This window comes from Chaetodon trifascialis, chromosome 23 (genome assembly GCF_039877785.1).
Source record: "Chaetodon trifascialis isolate fChaTrf1 chromosome 23, fChaTrf1.hap1, whole genome shotgun sequence".
Lineage (NCBI taxonomy): Eukaryota > Metazoa > Chordata > Actinopteri > Chaetodontiformes > Chaetodontidae > Chaetodon > Chaetodon trifascialis.
The window spans coordinates 1,654,693-1,676,184 of record NC_092078.1 but is presented as its reverse complement, the minus strand read 5'-3'; the positions used below and the strand labels follow the sequence as shown (position 1 = coordinate 1,676,184).

General features: G+C 44.5%; 1 protein-coding gene across 1 annotated transcript; it reads right to left on the bottom strand.

The window, feature by feature from the left end:
- Positions 1-4,262: 4,262 nt before the first annotated feature.
- On the bottom strand, positions 4,263-21,331 carry LOC139351733 (uncharacterized). Its single transcript, XM_070993736.1, has 17 exons — positions 21,316-21,331; positions 20,158-20,214; positions 12,539-12,742; positions 11,625-11,713; positions 10,248-10,344; positions 9,966-10,098; positions 8,657-8,897; positions 8,277-8,433; positions 8,009-8,099; positions 7,624-7,686; positions 7,174-7,376; positions 6,733-6,864; positions 6,139-6,326; positions 5,711-5,862; positions 5,396-5,632; positions 5,101-5,257; positions 4,263-4,355 (listed from the first exon to the last, which is right to left on the bottom strand). Exons 1-17 carry the CDS (start codon positions 21,329-21,331, stop codon positions 4,263-4,265), a joined length of 2,310 nt encoding a protein of 769 aa, XP_070849837.1.
- Positions 21,332-21,492: the final 161 nt, after the last annotated feature.

Sequence of the window (21,492 nt, the reverse complement as noted above, 5' to 3'; positions counted from 1 at the left end):
AGTGATGAATATTTGATACAGATTACTGGTAGTATGAACATACAGATTCTCAACAAGAAAGTAAGAGAAGGTATTAGAACAACTGCACTGATATGCATCCGTAAGAGTAAAGGTACAAGAAACAGGAAGGCAGTACCACTGTGGGACGATAAATGAAGCTGTGAGAGGCCAGGAGGGTAGGAGGCCAGAGAAAGATGCAAGCAGACCAACAATAGTAGACCAATTGCCTTAACACTGCACAAACATAAGCTGATGGAAGGAATGGCAAATGAAAGGCTGATGGATTTTCAGAGGGCTGTGACCCACAAAGAACTTAGTCAATTTTTGGTTGTGCATTCATTGTATTTTGATGTAGAATTGACTTTATTTTTTAAATTCTGGTTGTCCATTTTAAGTGGATCAATGCTAGATCATGTTTAGGCCACTTTTTGGTGTTCAATTACCATATTAAAATGAAAATGGAAAAGCTGTGTGACATTTGACTTTCAAAGGCCTTTAAATGCCATCACGCTGTAAAGTTGACAAAAAGAAAAAGAAAAGGCTGTTTTCTTGTAACTTGAAAAAAAAATGAAAACAGCATTTAACAATTCATTTTCCAAGACCTGACCTGTTTCTATTCTTCACAGAGATCAGTTCTTCATCTTGTCAGTGGGGTTTCTTTTCCAGGTCCAGTGACACAGAATAAGAGAAGATGCAAGTTAAAGTTAAATGATTACAAATTATTTCACCTCTACACGTAGTCACATGCTGCACATGCCATAGAAATCACACTGGGCTGGCAGTTTCCCCTGAGCACGTTGCTGACATGGTACCATTTCATTCACAGCTGCAGACAGTGTTAGCATCTGGACTTCTTAGTTTTGTTATTTCCTGTTTTATTTTGTAGCCTTTTCTTGTGTGTCAAAGTTGACTTTAGTTCCTGTATTTTCCCTCCCTTGTGGTTGTCTGTGTCCACCTGTGTCTGATCAGTCTCCTCCTCGTCTATTTAACTCAGTGTGTTTAACTTTGTGTTGGTCGCATCATCCCTTTCTGTGTGTATGTGCTTTCCTTGTTCCCTGAGATTTCCTGTCAGTATTCCTAGTCTTGCCTCTGGTTTCTCTGTTTCTGAGATATTTCTGTGTTTCCCTGGATCTGCTTTCTTGTATTGGCATCTTTGTAACTCAGTTGGATTTTGTTTGCCTTTATTTTGTAAAGTAAATTCTCTGAACTGCTTCTGTCCTGCCTTCTTTGTTCGTCTGCATGTTGGGTTCACGTCCTTGTTTTTTTGCTCGGCCTCAACATCATGACAAACAGCTGACAACAGGCCCTCCTCCTCATCTCTGGAGACTTCAGTCCTGCTTCCCTGTCCTCCACTCTCCCCACCTTCACCCAGTACGTTAAATGCCACACCAGAGACGACAGAAGACTGGACTTACTGTATGCCAACACGAAGGATGCTGACTGATCGTCTCCCCTCCCCCTGCTGGGTATTTCTGATCACAGTCGGGTTCATCTGCTCTCTGCCTCCATACCTCTGGGAATAAACAAGTGGCAACCATAAGGTGTGTGAGAAGATGGTCAGAGGAGTCCAGAATGGCACTGAGGGACGGCTGAATGTAGCACTGTGTTGACGTTGTCTCCCATTTCCAATCGCAAACCGACTGTTTTTGCACAATGTTACGACTACAGTCATAATTTCTGTTAGTTCTTGTGCATTTCCTTGTCTGTATCATATAGTTTTCTTTATGCAGATTGGAGTGTGTCATTGCGGAGAGGTGATTGGTCAACTGTGCCAGCTATAAAAGGATCCAAGATGGCGGCCGGCGGTGGGACAGTAGCAGGCATTCTGCATCTCCCCCTTCTTCCAACCGGCCACACGTTTCTTAGTAGGGGTGGGCTGCCAGTTTTGTTAAACTTACTCTTTTCTCCTGTGTTGCGTAGTTAGGGAGGTAAGTTTTATGTCTTTTGGTTCTTTTGTTTTGGTAGACAAGTTACATCCTCCCCAGTTGTTTTGTTTGTTGTTTTGGCCTTGGTCCACCCTGAAGCCATTATTGTCTGGAACCTTTGTTTCATTCATTTTCTATTATAAATAAATATTATAATCACTGGTGAAACTTGCTCTGGATCTGTGGCTACTTGGGACTTGGGGAAGATGGGGGCTCTTTTCTTGTTGTGCCTGTGCACCCCTAGGCCAGGCGTAACAACTACCATGATTTATGCTATATGCTCTAATTATACTTTGCTTGTGTTAACACCTTCATTTCCTCGGCGTGGCATTAATAAAGTTTTCAACAACAGATAAACGATAAGAGACGACAAATAAATATAAGAAGCTGTGATGATGTCATCAAGAAACGACTTAATTTCCAGAAGAATTGATGAAGAATTGAAATGATCCAAAGTCATAGTTTTTCCCACAAACCTTTTTATTTATTTTTTTGGTTGAAATAACAGTAACATAATAAAGATAAACAGCAAAACCCACATCTCAGTGTTATGAAAACAGCAGTTTTTGCTTCAGTTGATATTTTTTTCAAAGAGTCAGTTTCTCAGGCTTTAACTTATGTGACATGTTTTTGTTGGCCAGTTAAATTTGAGGTGCACGAACATAATTATGAGTTATGAAAGAAGATATTTTGTGTTTAGGTTTAGTTCAGATTTAGTTGTAGTTGGTGTCCTGAGTCGCAGCTTGAATTAGAAAACCTGTGAATGTCTTTGAGAACGACAGCAGGATCCAGTCTTGTGTTGACATTGTTGGTACAGTGAGGCTACACAGATCAGTTCTGACTGACCTGGAATCTGTAAATCATCAGTGTGTCGATGCTGCGTTTGCACTCAATTCACTGTTTTCCTCAGAGATCACTTCTAAAGCTTGTTGTGGCAAAGCTTCTCTTTCAGCCATGGATCAACGTGAGCTGATGTGATGAACTGATATCATGTTACAGGCACAAGCTGACAGAAACTGCTGTCTCCAGAAAAGCATGAAAAGGTAAATATGATTAGGATTTATTAGGATTGTAAACTTATACTGTGCTGTCCACGTGGCTGCCTCTTTTCTAACAAGTGTCTTCAAGAGAACTGCTCCAAAACTCTCCTTTTATTCCTCTCACACACTCGAATATGCAGACAACACTTAATCATTAAGAATCATTGGTAGTTCTGAATAACATCTGATTATTGTTATTGATAGAAGTGTTGATTTACTATAGAATGAATAACGTGATGATACATATGTTGTTGATCCCAAACTTCCCTACACACACTTTCCTTCACCATATAGTTTGTGATTATGTTTGTATAGAGTTTCATGTTCCAGTAGATAAAAAGATGCTGTGTCTACAGTGTGTAAAGCAGTGAGGAAGACACAGCGACACATTCTGCTCAGAGACGCTCCATCAAAGATTAGCTCAGGTTTGTTATGGAGAAATGAGTCACGCTAACATGCTCTGCTCTGATGGAAGATTGACTTTTAAAGGATCCAATCAGCAGTGTCTCCTCATCAGTGTGAGCTAGCATGGCTTCACAGCAGCGACAAGTGAGCTAATCCTTTCACACAATCAGGCTCTGCATCAGGACCAAGTAACGTTCAGGAATCATGATGAAGGTCGACAGCCTGTCAGTCAGTCCGAGTCACCGTGGAGACAACCTGAGAAGACAACCAGACCAAACTGTGAGTGAAGTCTTTTCTGCAAACCTGCATCCTGACTGAAACCAACAGGTGTGACTCTTCAACTCTCTTCATTCTGTTGTTTGTGATGAGTCTGAAAGCTGAGCAGGAAAACCTCCCTGTCCTCCCTGTCACACTCACTTTTTACCGTCAACATCAGGTCATCAAACATCACTCGTGTCATGGTTCTTCCTTCCTCTTCCATTCAGTCATGAGCTCCAGTAATCCCATGTCTCCCACACTAACAGGCAGAATGCTGAGGTATAACCACCAGTCTGATGTGTGTAAAAGTGTTTGTGGTTGTTCTGTAGCAGGCTGGGATTGATTTCAGGGAATGAAGCTAAACACAGTTTCATTTCAGCCAAGTGCACTGACGACCTATACGGGCTTTGGCACTGAAGTACTGGCACAGCACTCTGGCTGCAGATTATTCATCATGTGTGTCCTGCTACCTTCAGGTGGCTGCAGGGTTTCATCAACTGATGGAGAAACTTCTGACACACTTTCACAGCCTGAAGCAGCTGTCCTCAACAGACACTGAAAGACTCACTCATGCATTCATAGATCAGTGCATATTGCTCTGATGTCAGCAGTCAGCAGCACAGTCGTGTCTTACCTAATTAGTCCAGGCCATGGTGATGAAGGCTGGGGCTTCATCTTCATATTGCAGCGTGGCAGATCTGCGTCTCCGTGAAGCTCCGCCACAGTCCTGGAAGTTCAAGACAGACAGAGATGAAGTCCAGACTTTGGAAGATCAACACTGATCCATTCATGGTGGAGCGATGCTGCTGAGAGCAAACATCTCACCTTTTGTGTCCTTCAGTTTGAACATCTACATGTTTAACACTGGAACAATGAGCAGAAAGTACTCCTCTGTCAAGCCTTCACGTGTCTTATTTTAATGGGAGAAAGTATTTAGAAATGTAAGTCTGAATACACACAGTGACTGACAGACACTCTGATTGGCTGATGGCAGCTGTGATTTCTGGAGAACAACTGAAGAAAAGCCATCAACTGTTTCTGGATGATCCAGATTTGGCTACGGCAGCAGAGAGTGTTTGAGAGTGAGGGCGTTCATGTGAAGCAGGTCAGGACGAGAAGAGTGAACAAAGCAACAGGAAGCAGACGGTCTCTGGTGGAGGTGATGGAAGCTCAGCAGCAGTCTGACACATCTGTAAACTGCTCCTCTAACTGCTTTTAATCAAGATTGTTTGGGGCATTTTATGCATTTATTCTGAAGAGGAAAATATACAGGTGACAGGAAACGAGGAACCAGAGAAGGGCAGTGACGTGGAATGAACGTCCTGAGCTGGAATCGACCCGGGGACGCTGCCATCACAGATTGCGGTACGTGTGTTAACCAGCAGGCCGGCAGACACCCTGTTCTAACTGTTGTCCAGAGAGGAGCAGCTGGTTTCATCAGTGTGTGTGTGTGGTGTGTTTGGGAGGCGTACCGGGGTGCAGGTCTGGTTCAGGGTGGCGCACAGGTGGAGTTTGCAGTGCAGGTCGACGTCACCAGAGCTCCTAGTGAACTGGAACATGTTGAAGGAGAAGAAGTCGGACGTTCCCTCTCCGTTTCTCTCCACATCCACCGTCTGGTCGTTGGCACAGCTGCTCACAAACAGTTAAACACTCATCACATCAGAGCACACTTTGTCTTCAGGAGTCAAAAACACACTTATTAACGAGTCCCTGCTTCTGATTCATTGGAACAGCAGCGAGCAGCTACCACCTCTGTGTTCATCTCACCCATCTTTGATCAGGTTGTATCTCAGACTCCCAGCCTGGTTGGTTACCCAGCAGGAGTCCGTCACCACGGCGACCAGACCGTCATCCAGCCCATCAGTCTCCAGCACCACCCAGATCTTCTGGTTCAGCTGGACTTCAGTGTTGGAGTCCACAGCTTCTGTATGTCTGGCGTCGGTGTAGGCTTTCATGGTCAGAGTGTAATTCCAAGTTCCAGATGTGAACTGCTCAATCACAGGGCTGCAGAGAACAAACACACTTCAGCTGTCTTATACTCACAAACCTCTTCACAACACAGAGATAACAGCCTCCACTCACCTGTCTTTGATTCTGAAGGTCATATTCTTGACGTCTGGCTGAGTGTAGAAGCAGGAGAAGTCGATGTCGACTCGGTCCTGGCGAGTGATGTTGTCAGAGGAGCTGTTCAGGGCTGTGATGGTGTTCATGTAGATCAGCAGGCTGTTGTTGGACTGCAGGGTGATGGAGATTCAGACGTTGTTACGGCACAAGTTCCTCACAAATTCATCACAACTCTTTACATTCAGCCTTAAAATGTAACATTTGTGAGGTGTTGACTGGCTAGAATAAGCTTCATAGATGACCATCATCACTAGAAACCAAGGAGGTCAGAGCTGAAGCCCAACCCACAGAAAGATCCCAAACTAGAGGAGAGCAGGAGAAGCTCAGCAGAGTGCTGGAAGACATTTGGCTGCTGGTTGAGAGTAAAGACGTGATGGAGAACCCACCGTGACCTCCGTCCCACAGGGGTCGCTGCTGTTGAAGCTGAAGGTCACCATGTGGTCCTCCTCATCCATCTGACCTGTGCAGTTCTGGTCATTGAGGTGTAAGGTTGTGTAGTCGATGCCTTTCTCCTCCAGGAGACACCCGACCAGAGTAAGTGAAGCTGAGTTCTCCTCGCAGACCGTCGGGTCACCTGAATGTCCAGCAGGACAGACGAGGGAGACGAATACAAGACCATGTCAGAGAGGACAGACCGGACAGACACTTCCACCATGAGGGACAAAAACAAGTCAAAGCATTCAATCCTGCTTTGGTGACCTTTGTCTGTTCTTTCATTCAGAAGCAAACTACCAGTTTTTGTGGTTTGATACCATCAGAGTGAAAAAGACACGAGGGTGAAAGAAGAGCTGAGTTAATGAAGTCTCATCTGTGCTCCTGATAACAAACATTCAGTCAAAGTGAGTGCTGAAGGTCAGTTATCATCAGCTCCACAACAGCTCAGCTGTGTGAAACAAGTGTCCCTGTGAGAAAACCCTCCATCCTCTGAGGATCAGGACTCTGCACGAGTCAGTCATGTTGTCGTGTCGCAGCTGTCGTACCCAAAGTGTCATTGGATTTGTACGGGAAGGCAAAAATGGCCCGACAGAAGCAGCCGACTTCACCACCGATGGTCTCTGCACAGAACTCATGATCACTGCAGATCCTTCCCTGACAGAGAGGCTGAGGGGGGGCTGAAAGACAGACAGAGAGGGACACATGTAAAGAATAACATTGACAAAAAACAGTGTTGTCATAACTCTGCAAAAAAAAAAAAAAAGACTGTTTTCTTTCAAGAATATTGTGGAGTTCACTTGGTTTGCCGTCGATCTCCAGCATTGTTCCATAGAAAAAATCACTGTGAAGTTTAACTCAAAAAAGTCAGACAAAACATTTTTTCTTCTATTTAAATGTAAATTCAGACAGAATTCAATCATATTTAACTGTTAATGTTCATGTTTTTGCTGCATTGATGAACTGATCTGAAGTGAGAGAAGTCTTACAGCAGCCGGCCATTGACCTCCAGCTGTCCACTGTGTCGTTGATGCGCAGGCTGCAGTCTCTGGCGTAGGCATCCAGGAACTGACAGTCGAGACCGTCCACAGCAGGGTATTTGCACAAAGTGTCCATGCAGGCGTCTATGTAGGGGGCTGGATCGATGTGGTTGTGACAGGTGGTGAAGGACGTGTCATTCAGGAGATTACAGCTGTTCCACAGATGTGAAGAGACAGAAAGAGAGATGAAGGATGACGTCCAATCAGTGCTGTGTTACCTTTTGTAACTGGGAATAAACCTAAACATGGAACAACTGCTGAAGCTTCATGTCACGCAGATTTCTCTTCACACAAAATTTGATCAATTCTGTTCCCCAAATGACATTAAACATGTGATGTAACATGACATTTAGCACACACATGAAACTATAACACAGAGAGTTTGTTTCATCTGCTTACTGTTCAGTCATCTCGGTGCAGTTGATCGAACTGTCAGCAGGGTCATTGTACAGCACCTCACAGCTAGGGGGCGACACACAACACAAAGTCAGGACTGATACCTGCTCTCACTGTTCAGATACACACAAACACACTTTCTGAGTGTTACAGACACACATGAGCTTTGTGTCTTTGCTTCAGTCCACAAGTCAAAGGAACCTTCATCTTTTTCAAGATGTGTCCAGATAATTTAAAATTCAAGTTGTGGAGATGGTCATTGTTGTGAGATCAACAGAATCGAGCAAAACATAAAAACTGACATTCCAGACAAGTGAAGGAGTGTTAGGGGACTGAATTTCAAAAACAAAGTACAACGTCCACTGAAACACTGTGATCAACGTCTTACTCGAGGGTACTGTTGTCAGGAATCCTCTGATCACTCACAGACGTGGAGTTGGCACACAAACCATCAACTTGTGGAACTTGTCCACTAGGTCCTGGACAAGTGAAAGACAGAATATGGGTCAGATCAGCATCAACGTTCAAACTGGATGAACATGGCAACTCACCAAAATACAGCTTAGTTCACATTCCTCATGCCCCAAACGAGTGCTGGGCACCACAGTTGGCCGTTGTATCCCGTGTGGTGAGTGCTCGGATTTTACTTTCTGTACCTTTAAGGAAGATCTGTGCGGTGTTGCCATCAAAGAAGACAGAAACAGTGTTGCTGCCGATTGTCTTCACAGCAGTGACTCCAGTTTGGTCCTCAGAGACCTCCACACCGTTTGACAGCACAGTCGAGCCGTTGATGATCTGCGTTGTGTTTCCTAGCTGCATCACAGCAGAGAGACAAAGTGGAGGAAACACAGGTTCAATCATCACAAACACACACAAACAGGCTGTTTTCACTGCAGCAACCACCGAGTTCACCAGTATTAAAATAACTGCTTCTCATGTCACCAAGAAGAAAGATGAGAGCTGACACAGCAGAGGATGAGACGAGGATTTGGGATCAAAGTCCACACTGACATGACGGTGGCTGTAGGTAGCTTACCTTAACTACCCCCCCTTGTTCCAGGTGAACATCATCGTCTCCGTCCAGTTGCAGTGTCACACTGTCCAAAAAGCTCACATCTCTACGACGGCGTTCCCGGAAATACCCCACCACAGTGATGCGAGAGACTGTCGAACCCGACAGCAGAGTGTATGCACACCGATCCTGGACATCGTTAAGACGACCGTGAAAGTCGATGACAGCGGGGCCGCTCACAGTGCAGATGGGGTCAAGAATGCAGCTGATGGAGGCACAGAAGGACAGAAACAACAAACACCATCAGCAGGAGCTGCTGCTGAGGGCCGCGACCACCAGGGGGCCCTCAAACAAACAAACTGCAGGAGTGAAGTCTTCATGTGTTCATGTTCATGTCGTCATTGAGACATTTATCTACGTAATATTTGATTGTCATGTTTTCACAGGCCTGGCTCACATCAGCCAACAGCAGTGACTTGAAGGACTCCCTGGACCAGTATTCCAGGGACATGTCTTCCTGTTGTGATGGAACTGTCTCCAGTATCACACTGCACGACCTTTTGATTTCAGTATCAACATCACAGTTAATGAAAACTGTGCTGTGTTCAAACCTCAAAGCCCTGATGCAGATAAAGTGCCAGCTGCTTTCAAACTGGCTGGGGGTCAGGCAGCGTTTTGCCGTGGCCTCGGTATAGTCTGCCTTTAGTGGCAAGGTGCAGTGATGAAGGAGTTTTGCACTGCAGCCTCACAGTGGAGGATAACTGCACCGACCCACACTGTTGTAGTTCTGCTTGGTAGCAGGACCAAATGGGGAAACTTCTCATGTCTCCATTGAATCTAAATCTCATCTCAGAAGGTGCAACATGTAAGAAACAAACAAGCAGTGAACACATGAAGTGGCAGAGGAGCGAAAGGGAGGTCAGCCATCAGTCAGCGCCCACCTCCAGAGGCCTGAGCTTTACTATCAGACTAATCCCTCTTGAGGCACAAAGTGGTCTTACGAGATGGGATGGACCCAGGCTAGATGGTTAGCATACTTCAGTAGATATCTCTGAAACACAATACATAGATGTTTCTGCTCTTGCTTTTCTCTCACAGATTTCAGCCTCATTGTTTCTCTTTGCTCCTATCAGAGCTGCATTTGAGCTGAATTGAGTTACTGCTGATGAAAACCCAACATTTCCTTCTGCTGCTGCTTCACATTAAAAGCTTCCTGCTGTCAAGTCTGAACAGACAGCGTAAGGCCCTGAATGAATAATGTTTTAGAAAAGTCCTCATCAAGTTCTTGTATCATCACAGCTCTTTCTTGTAAACATGAAGCACACATAATTACCTGTTGTTGCCAAGACAACGTTCCATGGAGCCACATTCATCATTTGGCTGGATGGTTGCATATTCATCACAGATTTCAGAGGAGCAGGTGTCTGGATCAGAACTGACCTCGTCATCATAGAAATACAGAACACCTGCAAAGTGAAGAATCAGGTTAAAATGTCATCGTTCACTTTTCAGTTTACAGACTGTCAGCAAAAACAAAAGACAGCAACATATTAATAGAAGAGTTTAGTTTTTAAGGGAGTCAAAATAGATTTTTGGATCCAGTGGATTTCCCAACCTGACTGTCTGCATCCGCTGATGTCTTCATAGGTAGGACTCGTGCTATTCAAACTCGTTGTCTTGACTGAGCTACCATTGACCTTGAAGTCAAAGTTCTAGATGGCAACAAACAAAGCAATGTTACGATCACAGAGCAGAGAAGATGAATTCATACATGATGCAAACAGACTGAACAATGACACTGTCTTGTCCACTTGTCAAACTAAACATGACGTGTTGTCTTATCTTTGTTCAACTGCAGAGTCAAAAGTAACTGTGAGCAGATTTCTTCAAGTGTTTTTGCCTCCATGTTTGTCTTCATGTGAATAACTGACAGTAGAAATGAGATGGGGTTGATCTGCAACAAAGGTCCTGGTCTGGACTCAGACTGGGGAAGCTGCGTTCACATGGCTGCATGGACGCTGTGTAGAGTTTGGATGTGATTATAGCATGTTGAAATGATTCTGGTATCAGACATTGTTGAGGAGAAATCAAACAGCTCTGATGAAAACTGGTGCAGTCTGTGTGTTTCCTTCAGTCCTTTCATGTCTGTGTCACTGGGTCACTTTGGGAGGGTGAGGGCTGATGGGGAAGCAGTGTGCATTGGTTTCTCCAAGTGTCTTTCTTCATACCACCACTAGGAGTCACCAGAGTCACAAATGTTCAAATCCTACACACACACACACACACACACACACACACACACACACACACACACGCACACACACACACACACACACACACACACACACACACAGATGGATATAATACTCACAAATGGACCAGCAAGGGATGTTTCCAACTTCACAGCTGTTTGGCTGCCAAAGCTACTTATTTTCACATAAAGCTGTAAAGAGTCAACAGAAGAGTTTCTGTCACTGTTACGAAATTTCCTCCAAGAGGTTTTTGAAAAGTTCTTGAGAATTTGTTTCAATTTGAGTCAAGACACTGAACAACACTCACAGGAGATGAAGTGATATTTCCGCTCAACTCCACAGTGCATTCTAGCGTGGTGCTAATAGTTGCCAAATTCTGATGGTGTTCTGTTTCATTCTCAGTCAGGGATGAAAAATCATACGTCTCACTGTCGAATGCAGGTCCAACAATACAATCCAGTCCATCACTGTCGAAACAGGCTGTGACCGACTCATTCGTGGCAGTGACCTGTTGAACTCAGAGAGACACAACAAGTGAATCAACAAAATCCCTTTTCTCCAAAGAGCCAACGTAACTTTGACTCAGAGAGTTGTGGAGGTTTCAGTCAGAGCTCTCACTCTGCTTCAGGATGCTCCATCAGTTCATGTTCAGACATTCAGTGTCACTGCACTGGACTTTAATGAGACACTAGGTGGAACAAAGAGACATATTCTCCAGCATCAGGCTCCATCCTACTTACATAAAGTGATGTGTACTGCACCCCATAATATGTGATGGGACAATTGCTGAAGCTGAATGTTGCAGAACCAACAAATTGCTGCTCAGCACCTGAAGACGATGGAGACACATGAGAGGTCAGAACTGTCTGTGAGCTGGTTGGACAGCAGAGAAGGATTCAAATGTCGACTTCATGAAGGAATAAAACAGCTTTTGTTTGTTTGTTTGTTTATCAGTCAATCAAAAGTCTTCTTATCTCCTCATCAGTTCCTGCTTCTTCTTGAAAACAAAGATGTCAGCAACATTTCTGCACATCTGGCAGATGATCAGCTCTTACAGTTACTGACGGACTTAAAGTCATTCTGCTCTTCGTTCTCAGATCGTTTGCTCTTCTTTCATGTTGCTTCTACTGAACTCCCTCAACTCGTCTTGTGGGTGGAGTTTCAACACGAGTGCGTGTGCTTACCAGGCAGCAGCCCAATGAGAGCAGACAGGAAGAGCAGGAGGCGGAGCATGATAGAGGAGGCCAATCAGCTGGCAGAGAGCTGGAAGACACACAGATGGACATCTTGAACAGGATTCATGCTGTACAAAAGTGGATTTCCATGACACTTCCATGACTTCTCCAGGTTTTTCCCTGACCGGACAAACCCTGTCTGTCTGTGATTGGTCTAAATGCTGCAGTATTCAGTCGCTGTGAAAGACTTTATTTTAAACAGCTGCTCAGCTTTTGCAGCAGAACAATGACATCACATCTGATCTCATCCTCGAGGCTGCAACAAACAATTTTTTCATCATCAATTAATCTGCAAATTGTGTTCTCAATTAATTGTTTGGTTTCTAAAATGTCAGAAAAGTGTGAAAAGCTTTGAGCAGGTTCCCACAGTTCAACAATAGAGAAGACGAGACAGACGAGGAGTGTGCAGGTTGTCTCACCCTCTGGAGGTTTGATGGTGGATGAGGAAGATGAAGGTCTCTGATGATTCTGATTCGTCTCTCCGTGGAAGATGCTGCTCTCTCTCTCGCTCCCTCTCTTTTTATGTGCATGCTCACAGGTGTTCACACCCAGGAGGGCAGAGCAGGTGTGGCGGGGGTGGAGTGACACCTGTGCTGATCGCTCCTCAAACTCGTCGACTGCACCTTTTCACACAGCCCAATAGGAAGCGAGAAAAGACAAAAGACAGTGAAGAAGATGAAGACAGATGAAGGGAAATCTCAATGTAGTCATGGACTTCATACAAAGTGTTACAGAAATATGAATTAGTAATTGTCAGATAGTGACAGTCAGATTCTTACCACCTCAACAACGCACTGCACTTACCTAAGACAGATAGCTCATGAAGAATGAACACAATGCTCCTGGCTGAAGGTGTGGTTCTGCATTGAGGACTACAGGTATGAAAAAAAACAACTTGTTAATTACAGTACATACCAACGTCACAGTAGATGTCATCTCAAAATACATTGATAGGTTGTGTAATCAGAGCTGAGCTGAGTCTTTTCGTGCAGGGGGGGCCCTACTGACCTATGAACTAATCAATAAAAATGGAGGGGGTCAAAAAGCTTTACTGATTGGCTAATCGTGACACTGGAGAAGCAGTGAGTGGAAGTATTTTGGGATCTACCCCGTAGACTGAAAAATGACCAACAAAGACCGACTGTTTGTGACTTTGTAAAAATCAGCTGTCTTACTCTTCAACCACAACACGTCTGATGACTCAGCTGCTGTGTTGTGTTTTTGGTACTCAGGCCTTCACAGCATCCGAGTGGTGTGTTCTGGACCAGCTTGGCTCTGCCACCCATTCCTTTGCAATTAAAAACCTTGAACCCCACTTGGGTTCACCATTCACCTCCTTAACAACTAAATAGTTTTCAACCACCTTCAGTATTCACATCAGGCAGCTTGTGTAAAATATGGAGTGCAACATTAAAGGTACTCTGTGTAATTTTATTATTAATGTCGTTGTTAATGACATTCAGCATCCTCATGCTTGGCTCTGTCGGCATAGTCGGGCGTCATGGGCATCGGTCAGAACAGTACATGATACGAGTTTTTCTTCATCATTTTGAGACAAGATGTACCTGATTTTTACAATATGAGCTGTAAAAGGCAGTCCTTGAAATTGATTTTACCTTGGAGCTAAAGGACATATCCTGATCAAAGATAAAAGAGAAGATAATTCCTTACAGTGGTGCCAGAGGCCAGTGCATTGCCATCGATAGTTGCTCTATCATCAGATGATGTGTTTCTAAGGTGTTTAGGGTCAAGTACTATTACTTCAGTTTTGTCCGTCTTTAGTAACAAAAAGTTGGAGGTCATCCAGGTCTTGTTTTCTACACAGTTGGTGTGTAATGACATTGACCTTCATCATTTGAGTATCTGTCTGTCTCAGAGCAGAATTATCAGTGCATTGTCAGGAATTCTCAGAGCTGATCGTGTTTGGTTTCACCAGATACGACAGATTAAACCTGAATGAAGACCTGAACATTGATATCTACAAAAAGAATGACTCCAAAGCTGTGGAGCTTGAGAATTTACTGGACAGCTTGTAACTTACACAACGTGTGAATGAAGCCACTCATCAGCATGGGAACATCCTGGACTTGGTAATAACAAGAGGGTTAAACATCAACAGTGTTTGAGTGTTAGAACGACCTTTTTCTGACCATCACTGTTGGTTTTCTGATAGCAACGTAATCTTAAGAAAGACTGAAAGGGATGTTTTGGTTCAAGGCAGATTCCTCCATGACTCGGCTGAAGAATAGTTATGCTAAGCTATGACTGCTCTTTTAAGGACACGGATGAACATTTCAACAGTAAGGGTTAAAAAGAGGTCCACTGACAGGACGTCCCCATGGTCAAACAAAGACAGTGTTAATGAGAGGAAGAATGTATAAGCTGGTTTAAATCCTACTTGTCAGATCGCTCTCAGTTTGTACACGTTAATGACGACTCCTCTGTGCTCACTAAAGTCAGCTCTGGAGTTCCGCAGGGTTCTGTGCTTGGACCAATTCTATTCACCTTATATATGCTTCCTTTAGGTAAGATTATCAGGAAGCACTCAATAAATTTTCATTGCTATGCAGATGATACCCAGCTATATTTATCAATGAAGCCAGAAGAAAGCAGTCAGTTAACTAGACTACAAGCATGTCTTCATGACATAAAGACCTGGATGACCTGCAATTTTCTGATGCTAAACTCGGACAAAACTGAAGTTATAGTAGTAGGCCCTAAACATCTTAGAAAGTCACTTTCTGATGACATAGCAGCTATGGATGGCATTGCGCTGGCCTCCAGCACCACTGTAAAGAATCTGGGAGTCATCTTTGACCAAGACATGTCCTTTCACTCCCATGTTAAACAAATTTCAAGGACTGCCGTTTTTCACCTACGTAATATCGCAATAATCAGGCATATTTTGTCTCAAAATGATGCAGAAAAACTAGTCCATGCATTCGTAACTTCCAGGCTGGATTATTGCAATTCTTTACTATCAGGCTGCCCAAATTCGTTGCTGAATATTCTCCAGTTGCTCCAGAACGCTGCAGCACGTGTTCTGACAAAAACCAGGAAGCGAGATCATATTTCTCCAATACTCGCCACTCTGCACTGGCTCCCTGTAAAGTTTAGAATAGAGTTTAAAGTTCTCCTCCTTACTTACAAAGCCATAAATGGCCGGGCACCTTCTTATCTTAAAGAGCTCATAGTACCTTATTGCCCCACTCGAACACGAACTCGAACTGCGTTCCCAGAATGCATTTCTACTTATGGTTCCTAAAGTCTCAAAAAGCAGAACAGGAGTCAGAGCATTTAGCTATCAAGCTCCTCTCCTGTGGAACCATCTTCCAGTCTTTGTCCGGGAGGCAGACACTGTCTCTACATTTAAGAGTAGGCTTAAAACTTTCCTTTTTGATAAAGCCTATAGTTAGGGCTGGCTCAGGCTGGTCCTGGACCAGCCCCTAGTTATGCTGCTATAGGATTACACTGTCGGGGGACATCCAAAGATACACCAAGCTCCTCTGTCCTTCTGTCCCTCTCCATCTGCACGCTTTCATGTCCGACCATGGCGTGTTACTAACTTAGCTCCTTCCCTGGAGTCTCTGTGCTTTGTCGTCTTGCAGGTTCCCATGGACAGTGGCTGAATCTGGATTGTGGATTTCAGCTGCGTCTCCTGCCTTGGCCCTGCCTGACATCCACTGCAACTGCTACTACTGTTATTACATCCACGGTCACTGTTACTGTGACTGCATCTCTTTCTCTCTCTGACTGCATTTCTGTCTGTCTGTCTGTCTGTCTGTCTGTCTGTCTGTCTGTCTGTCTGTCTGTCTGTCTGTCTGTCTCACTCTCCCTCTCTTGCTCTCCGTCTCTCACCCAACCGGTCGAGGCAGATGGCCGCCCACCCAGAGTCTGGTTCTGCTCGAGGTTTCTGCCTGTTAAAAGGAAGTTTTTCCTCGCCACTGTCGCCAAGTGCTTGCTCATGGGGGAATTGTTGGTTCTCTGTAGATAAAAGAGCTTGGTCTGTACCAGCTCTGTATGGAAAGTGTCCTGAGACAACTTCTGTTGTGATTTGGCGTTATATAAATAAAATTGAATTGAATTGAATTGAATTGAATCTGTCGAGCAGCTGAAAGACAACGGAGGAAAACTGGGCTCACAGTTCACTGTAATATATAGAAAGAAGCCATGAGTGTCTATAACAAAGCAGTACGTCTGGTCAGAAAGGATTACTTGATTACTTTATTGCAGAGCATGCTGGGAACTTTAGAATATTATTGTCCACTATTGACCAGCTGCTCAGCACCGCCCCCACACATCCACAGTTCCTGCATCAATCTGTGAAGAACTTGCATTGATATTCACACATCTATAAAACAGATGGAAAAATTCACCTGTATTTCTTTAACTGAGCTCTGTAAGACTGTCACTGAGTCAGACTCCTCCACCTCATGCTGACTCTGTCCCAGCCCTACAGTGTTTGAAGTCATCTCCTGAAGACTGGATGAAAGCCAGCAGACACTTTTAGTGGAATGTAACTGCACAAGTACATTGAAATGTTCCTATACATGTGTTGACGTGGAGTTTCCCCTCCAGGCTCAAGTGTTCTCACAGCAGTGAGCTTAAATAGGTCATGTATGTGGGTGAGGCATTATGCTTTTCTTTTTTCAATTTAGACACAAAGACAAAACACTGATAAAACAACATAAGGAAGACCAGTCAATACAGGCCAGTTAACTGAATAATTATTCACTAACATTTGTATATTTAGTGGTATTATTTGGGGGTTATGTCTCTATCATCTTTGCACGTCTTGAGACTGATTTTTTTTTTTTTTTTTTTGCCATTCTTCTTTGCAAAACAGCTCAAGCTCAGTCAGAGTAGATGAAGAGTGTTTGTGAACGTCAGTTTTCAGATCTTGCCACAGATTTTCGATTGGATTTAGGACTGGACTTTGATGGAGCCATTCTAACACATGGATCTAAACCATTCCATTGTAGCCCTGGCTTTATGTTTCAGGTCGTTGTCCTGCTGGAAGGTGAACCTCCACCCCAGTCTCAAGTCTTTTGCAGACTCCAACAGGTCATCTTCCAAGATTGTCCTGTATTTGGTTCCATCCATCTTCCCTGTCCCTGCTGAAGAGAAGCACCCCCAGAGCATGATGCTGCCACCAAAATGTTTGACAGTGGGGATGGTGTGTTCAGACTGATGTGCAGTGTTATTTTTCCCCCACACATAGCGTTTTGTAATTAGGCTAAAAACTTCAATTTTGGTCTCATCTGACCAGAGCACCTTCTTCCACATGTTTGCTGTGTGTTTGCTTCTGGCAAACTACAAATGGGACTTCTTATGGTTTTCTTTTAACAATGGCTTTCTTCTTGCCACTCTTCCATGAAGGCCAGATTTTTGCAGTACATGCCCAAAAGTTGTACTGTGGACAGATTCCCCCACCTGAGACGTGGATCTCTGCAGTTCATCCAGAGTCACCGAGGGCCTCTTGGCTGCATCTCTGATCAGTGCTCACTTGACGACCGTGTCTTGGTGGGTTTGCAGTTGTGCCATACTCTTTCCATTTCTGCATGATGTATTGAACATTGCTCCATGAGATGTTCAAAGCTTGGGAAATCTTTTTATAGCCTAACCCTGCTTTAAACTTCTCCACCACTTTATCCCTGACCTGTCTGGTGTGTTCCTTGGACTTCATGAAGCTGCTTGTTCTCCAATATTCTCTGAACAAACCTCTGAGGCCATCACAGAACAGCTGTATTTGTACTGAGGTAAGATTACACACAGGTGGACTCTATTTAGTCATTAGCTTAACATTCGAACATGAGGCAACTTCTAACCGATTTTATTTATGAATCTAACCCCTGACAACTCAGAGCTGAGACCAGGAGGCAGAGCTGCAGTCCTACATGCTTCTCTGCGCCTCCATTAGAGCAGTTACCCACCCAACGCTCCATAGAGACTGTGTCTGCCCCCTGGCCATGTAAACTAAGTAAACCATAAGTACAGAGAAGAGGAGTTAAACATAAAAATCTAATAGAAATTGAAACAACCACTGCAATAGTACAACAAGATAGGAGAATTAAATGTGGACTCCTTAACATCAGATCTCTGTCCTCTCAAGCTGTTTTAGTAAATGAGTTAATATCAGACCATAATATTGATTTATTTTGTCTGAATGAAACCTGGCTGTGTCCTGAAGAGTATGTGAGCCTAAATGAAGCTACTCTCTGAGCCATATTAATACTCACATTCCTCGAGGCAGCGGCCGAGGAGGTGGAGTTGCAGCCATTTTTGACTCAAGCCTTTTGATCAACCCTAAATCTAAACTCGACTATAATTCATTTGAAAGCCTTGTTCTGACTGTTTCACATGAAAACTGGAAAACAGTGCAGCCAGTTCTATTTGTTATAGTCGACTGCTCTCCTGGCGCCTCATGTGCAAAGGGTGCGTACACACAAAAACGTGGCGTACGCTCTTTTTCACGGCAAAGTTCAGATGTATCAAGTGCGAAATGACCGAGGAAATGTGCGGTGCCTCACTCCAACTGCATGGCTGGCGTACCCACGTTTCTACAGCTGTTGATCCTTTGGCGACATTAGAGGTGATGCTGGGATGTGCACATCAGAGACACATGAACAATTAACACAGACGAACAATTAACACACCTACGTGTCTGCAATTACATAGTGGATATAAAAGCATGCGCGAAGTGGTGCAACAAATACAGTTAAAAACTATGGCTGCTTTAGCAGAATTAGAAGATATTGCAAATGGTGCAATGTGAAGAGAGCGTGTGTTCAGAGAGGATTTACTGGCACATGATGGCAACTGGTTCATCAGCCGCTTTAGGTTCCTGAAGGCAATCCTCCTGAACTGTGCGCAGAGCTGCGGCCGGCCTTGGAGCGCAACACAGCGAGGAGCCATGCGCTGCCTGTGCCCATACAGGTGCCGACCACAATGGGGTTCCTGCAACCGGCGCATTCCAGAGGGAGCCGGCCGACCGATCGGGACTGTGCCAGTCCACCCTGAGCCAAGCCATGCCAGCCGTGTGGGACGGAATTATCCGCATGCCAGCCAGGTATATCAAGTTCCCATACAATGCAGCTGAACAGGTCAACATTAAAGTGCAATTTGCAGCGAGAGCATGATGAATTTGTATATGTCAACAGGAAACGTTTTCATTCGATCAATGTACAGATCATATGTGATGTGCAAATGCAATTAACCAACATCGTGGCGAGGTGGCCTGGTTTAACGCACGATTCATACATTCTGAGTAACAGCATGGTTGGGAACAGACTACAAGCTGGCACTGTGTGTGATGGGTGGCTTCTTGGTCAGTGGATTTATTCTTGTAATTGTCATGATATTCATCCACGTGATGCAACATCATTACTAGTCAGTGGTTAAAGTTAGAGGCTTGCTGTTTGTTGCTGGTTAAACTATAGCTTAAGATCTTTCTAACAAGCCCCTGATTGTCTCTGTGTGCAAAGTACTCATGTTACTAACCCTGTGCGGAAAGTGTCAAATGTCTTAATCAGCTTCATCTTTTCCCTGCTGCAATTCTGCACTAATTCAGAATCAGAATCAGAATGCCTTTATTAGTCCCCCGGAAGGGAAACTTCATTTCAGTTACATCCCGTCCAAGAAACATGAAAAGAACAATGACACATAGCATGGGGAGTACAGGAGCGGGAGAACTGTGGGTCTGCACAATCAAACGATCAGCGCCCCGTTTACTTAGATGAGAAAAAAAGAGAACAAGAAGGAGGAAGAGGGAAAAAAAAGCAAATCCCAAACTAGACTCCTGTAAAGCACACAAGCAACATAGTAAGACATTACAACAAAACTCAAGACTGGCACATGTGGGAGCAGGTGAGGGTGTTGGGGGGGTACGTGTCGCAGCACAGACACTGAGGGGGCATGCACGCAGCCACATTACGGCGTTGAGTTTGAGGGGGTGAGTGTGTTATATGTGTCTTCGTGTGTGTGTATGTGTAAGCCCATGTACATCATCTCCACTCAGTTCCAACCTATTGTCTCTTACGTCTGATGACTGATGATGAAGACACAGCCGTAGCCATGGAGACGACCTCGGAGAGTTCTGATCCAGAGACAAAGTTCACGGGAGTAGAGGGTGTTTGGGGGAGGAGATAGGGCCAGAGCGTCATGTCTGTGTGGCGGGAGAAGAGATGAACAACAGCAGTTCAACTGCGAGTGGAAGATCTAGAGAACCTTGACAACACCGACAACGCCACCTTAGGACTTGCACCTAAAGAGTATACTCGTTTAACTTTAACTTCCCTGAGAGGGTTTCCCGAAACAGCCCATGCACAGGTAAGTGCACAAATGAATACAGGCACATTTACAAGTAATTCAACAACCTTTATTAATCACAATAAAATATTCATTTAATAAATTATGTTTATTCTTTAAAAAAAACGTTGGTGTGGTTCCCTTTTTACCCCTGCAGTGTATGATGTTCAGCTAGTGCAATAAGCCACTGAGTTAGCTCGGAGGAAAGGCAGGCCACAGCTAGCTGCGGCAGAGGTCCCTGCACACTCAAATAATCACACACAAAAAAAAGAAACACAAGAAACCAAATAGGCTACCTATATACAAATTAACTAATAACTCAAATCAATCCCAAAGAAAAATAAACAAAAGGCATGCACCCATGCAGGAGTTTGGCAGGCCTCTACCTACAACGGCTGTGATAAAACCTAAATCCTGAAACCACGACCTGGATCAGCACACTTCGACTACCACACTGCGGTAAAGAGAGACACCAACGTAACCAAGCAGAGCGGTACAGCAACTCGACCACGAGGCACACGAGGCAGAGACCAGAGGCAACAACAAAAAAAAACACAAGGAGCCAAAAGGACAAAAGAGAGGCAAGGCAGGGCAAACAGCTTAACGCCAGGCAAGCTGTGTTAGTTGTAGTTAGTGCACCTCGCTCTGCTAGCTGTTAGCAGCGGCGGCTAACCAGAAGGGGACACGCACACACCAACCAGGCCCAACACGCCAACCTGAAGAAGACTGCACACACCACGCCAGCTCAGCGGAGCTGCACGCCAGCCGGCACCCGTTTCAGAGGAGGAGAGAGAGAGACTAACCGGATGGCCGGTATTTAACAGGTCCGCATTAGCGGCCAATAATACGCGACTGCACTACCGGTGCCGGTAAGGGGCGTGCCACACACCTGCCGCGATCGCCATGCCTGCTAATCAATAAAAGACAGATGGGACACAGAAAAGAATCAAATATCACCATCCGGTTACATCTGCATAACATCCAGGAGAGTGGAGAGATACCGACCTTGGGAAGGCCGGTTATCTCAGGGAGCCAATGAAGATAACAATTGTTCAGGTTAGGCCAA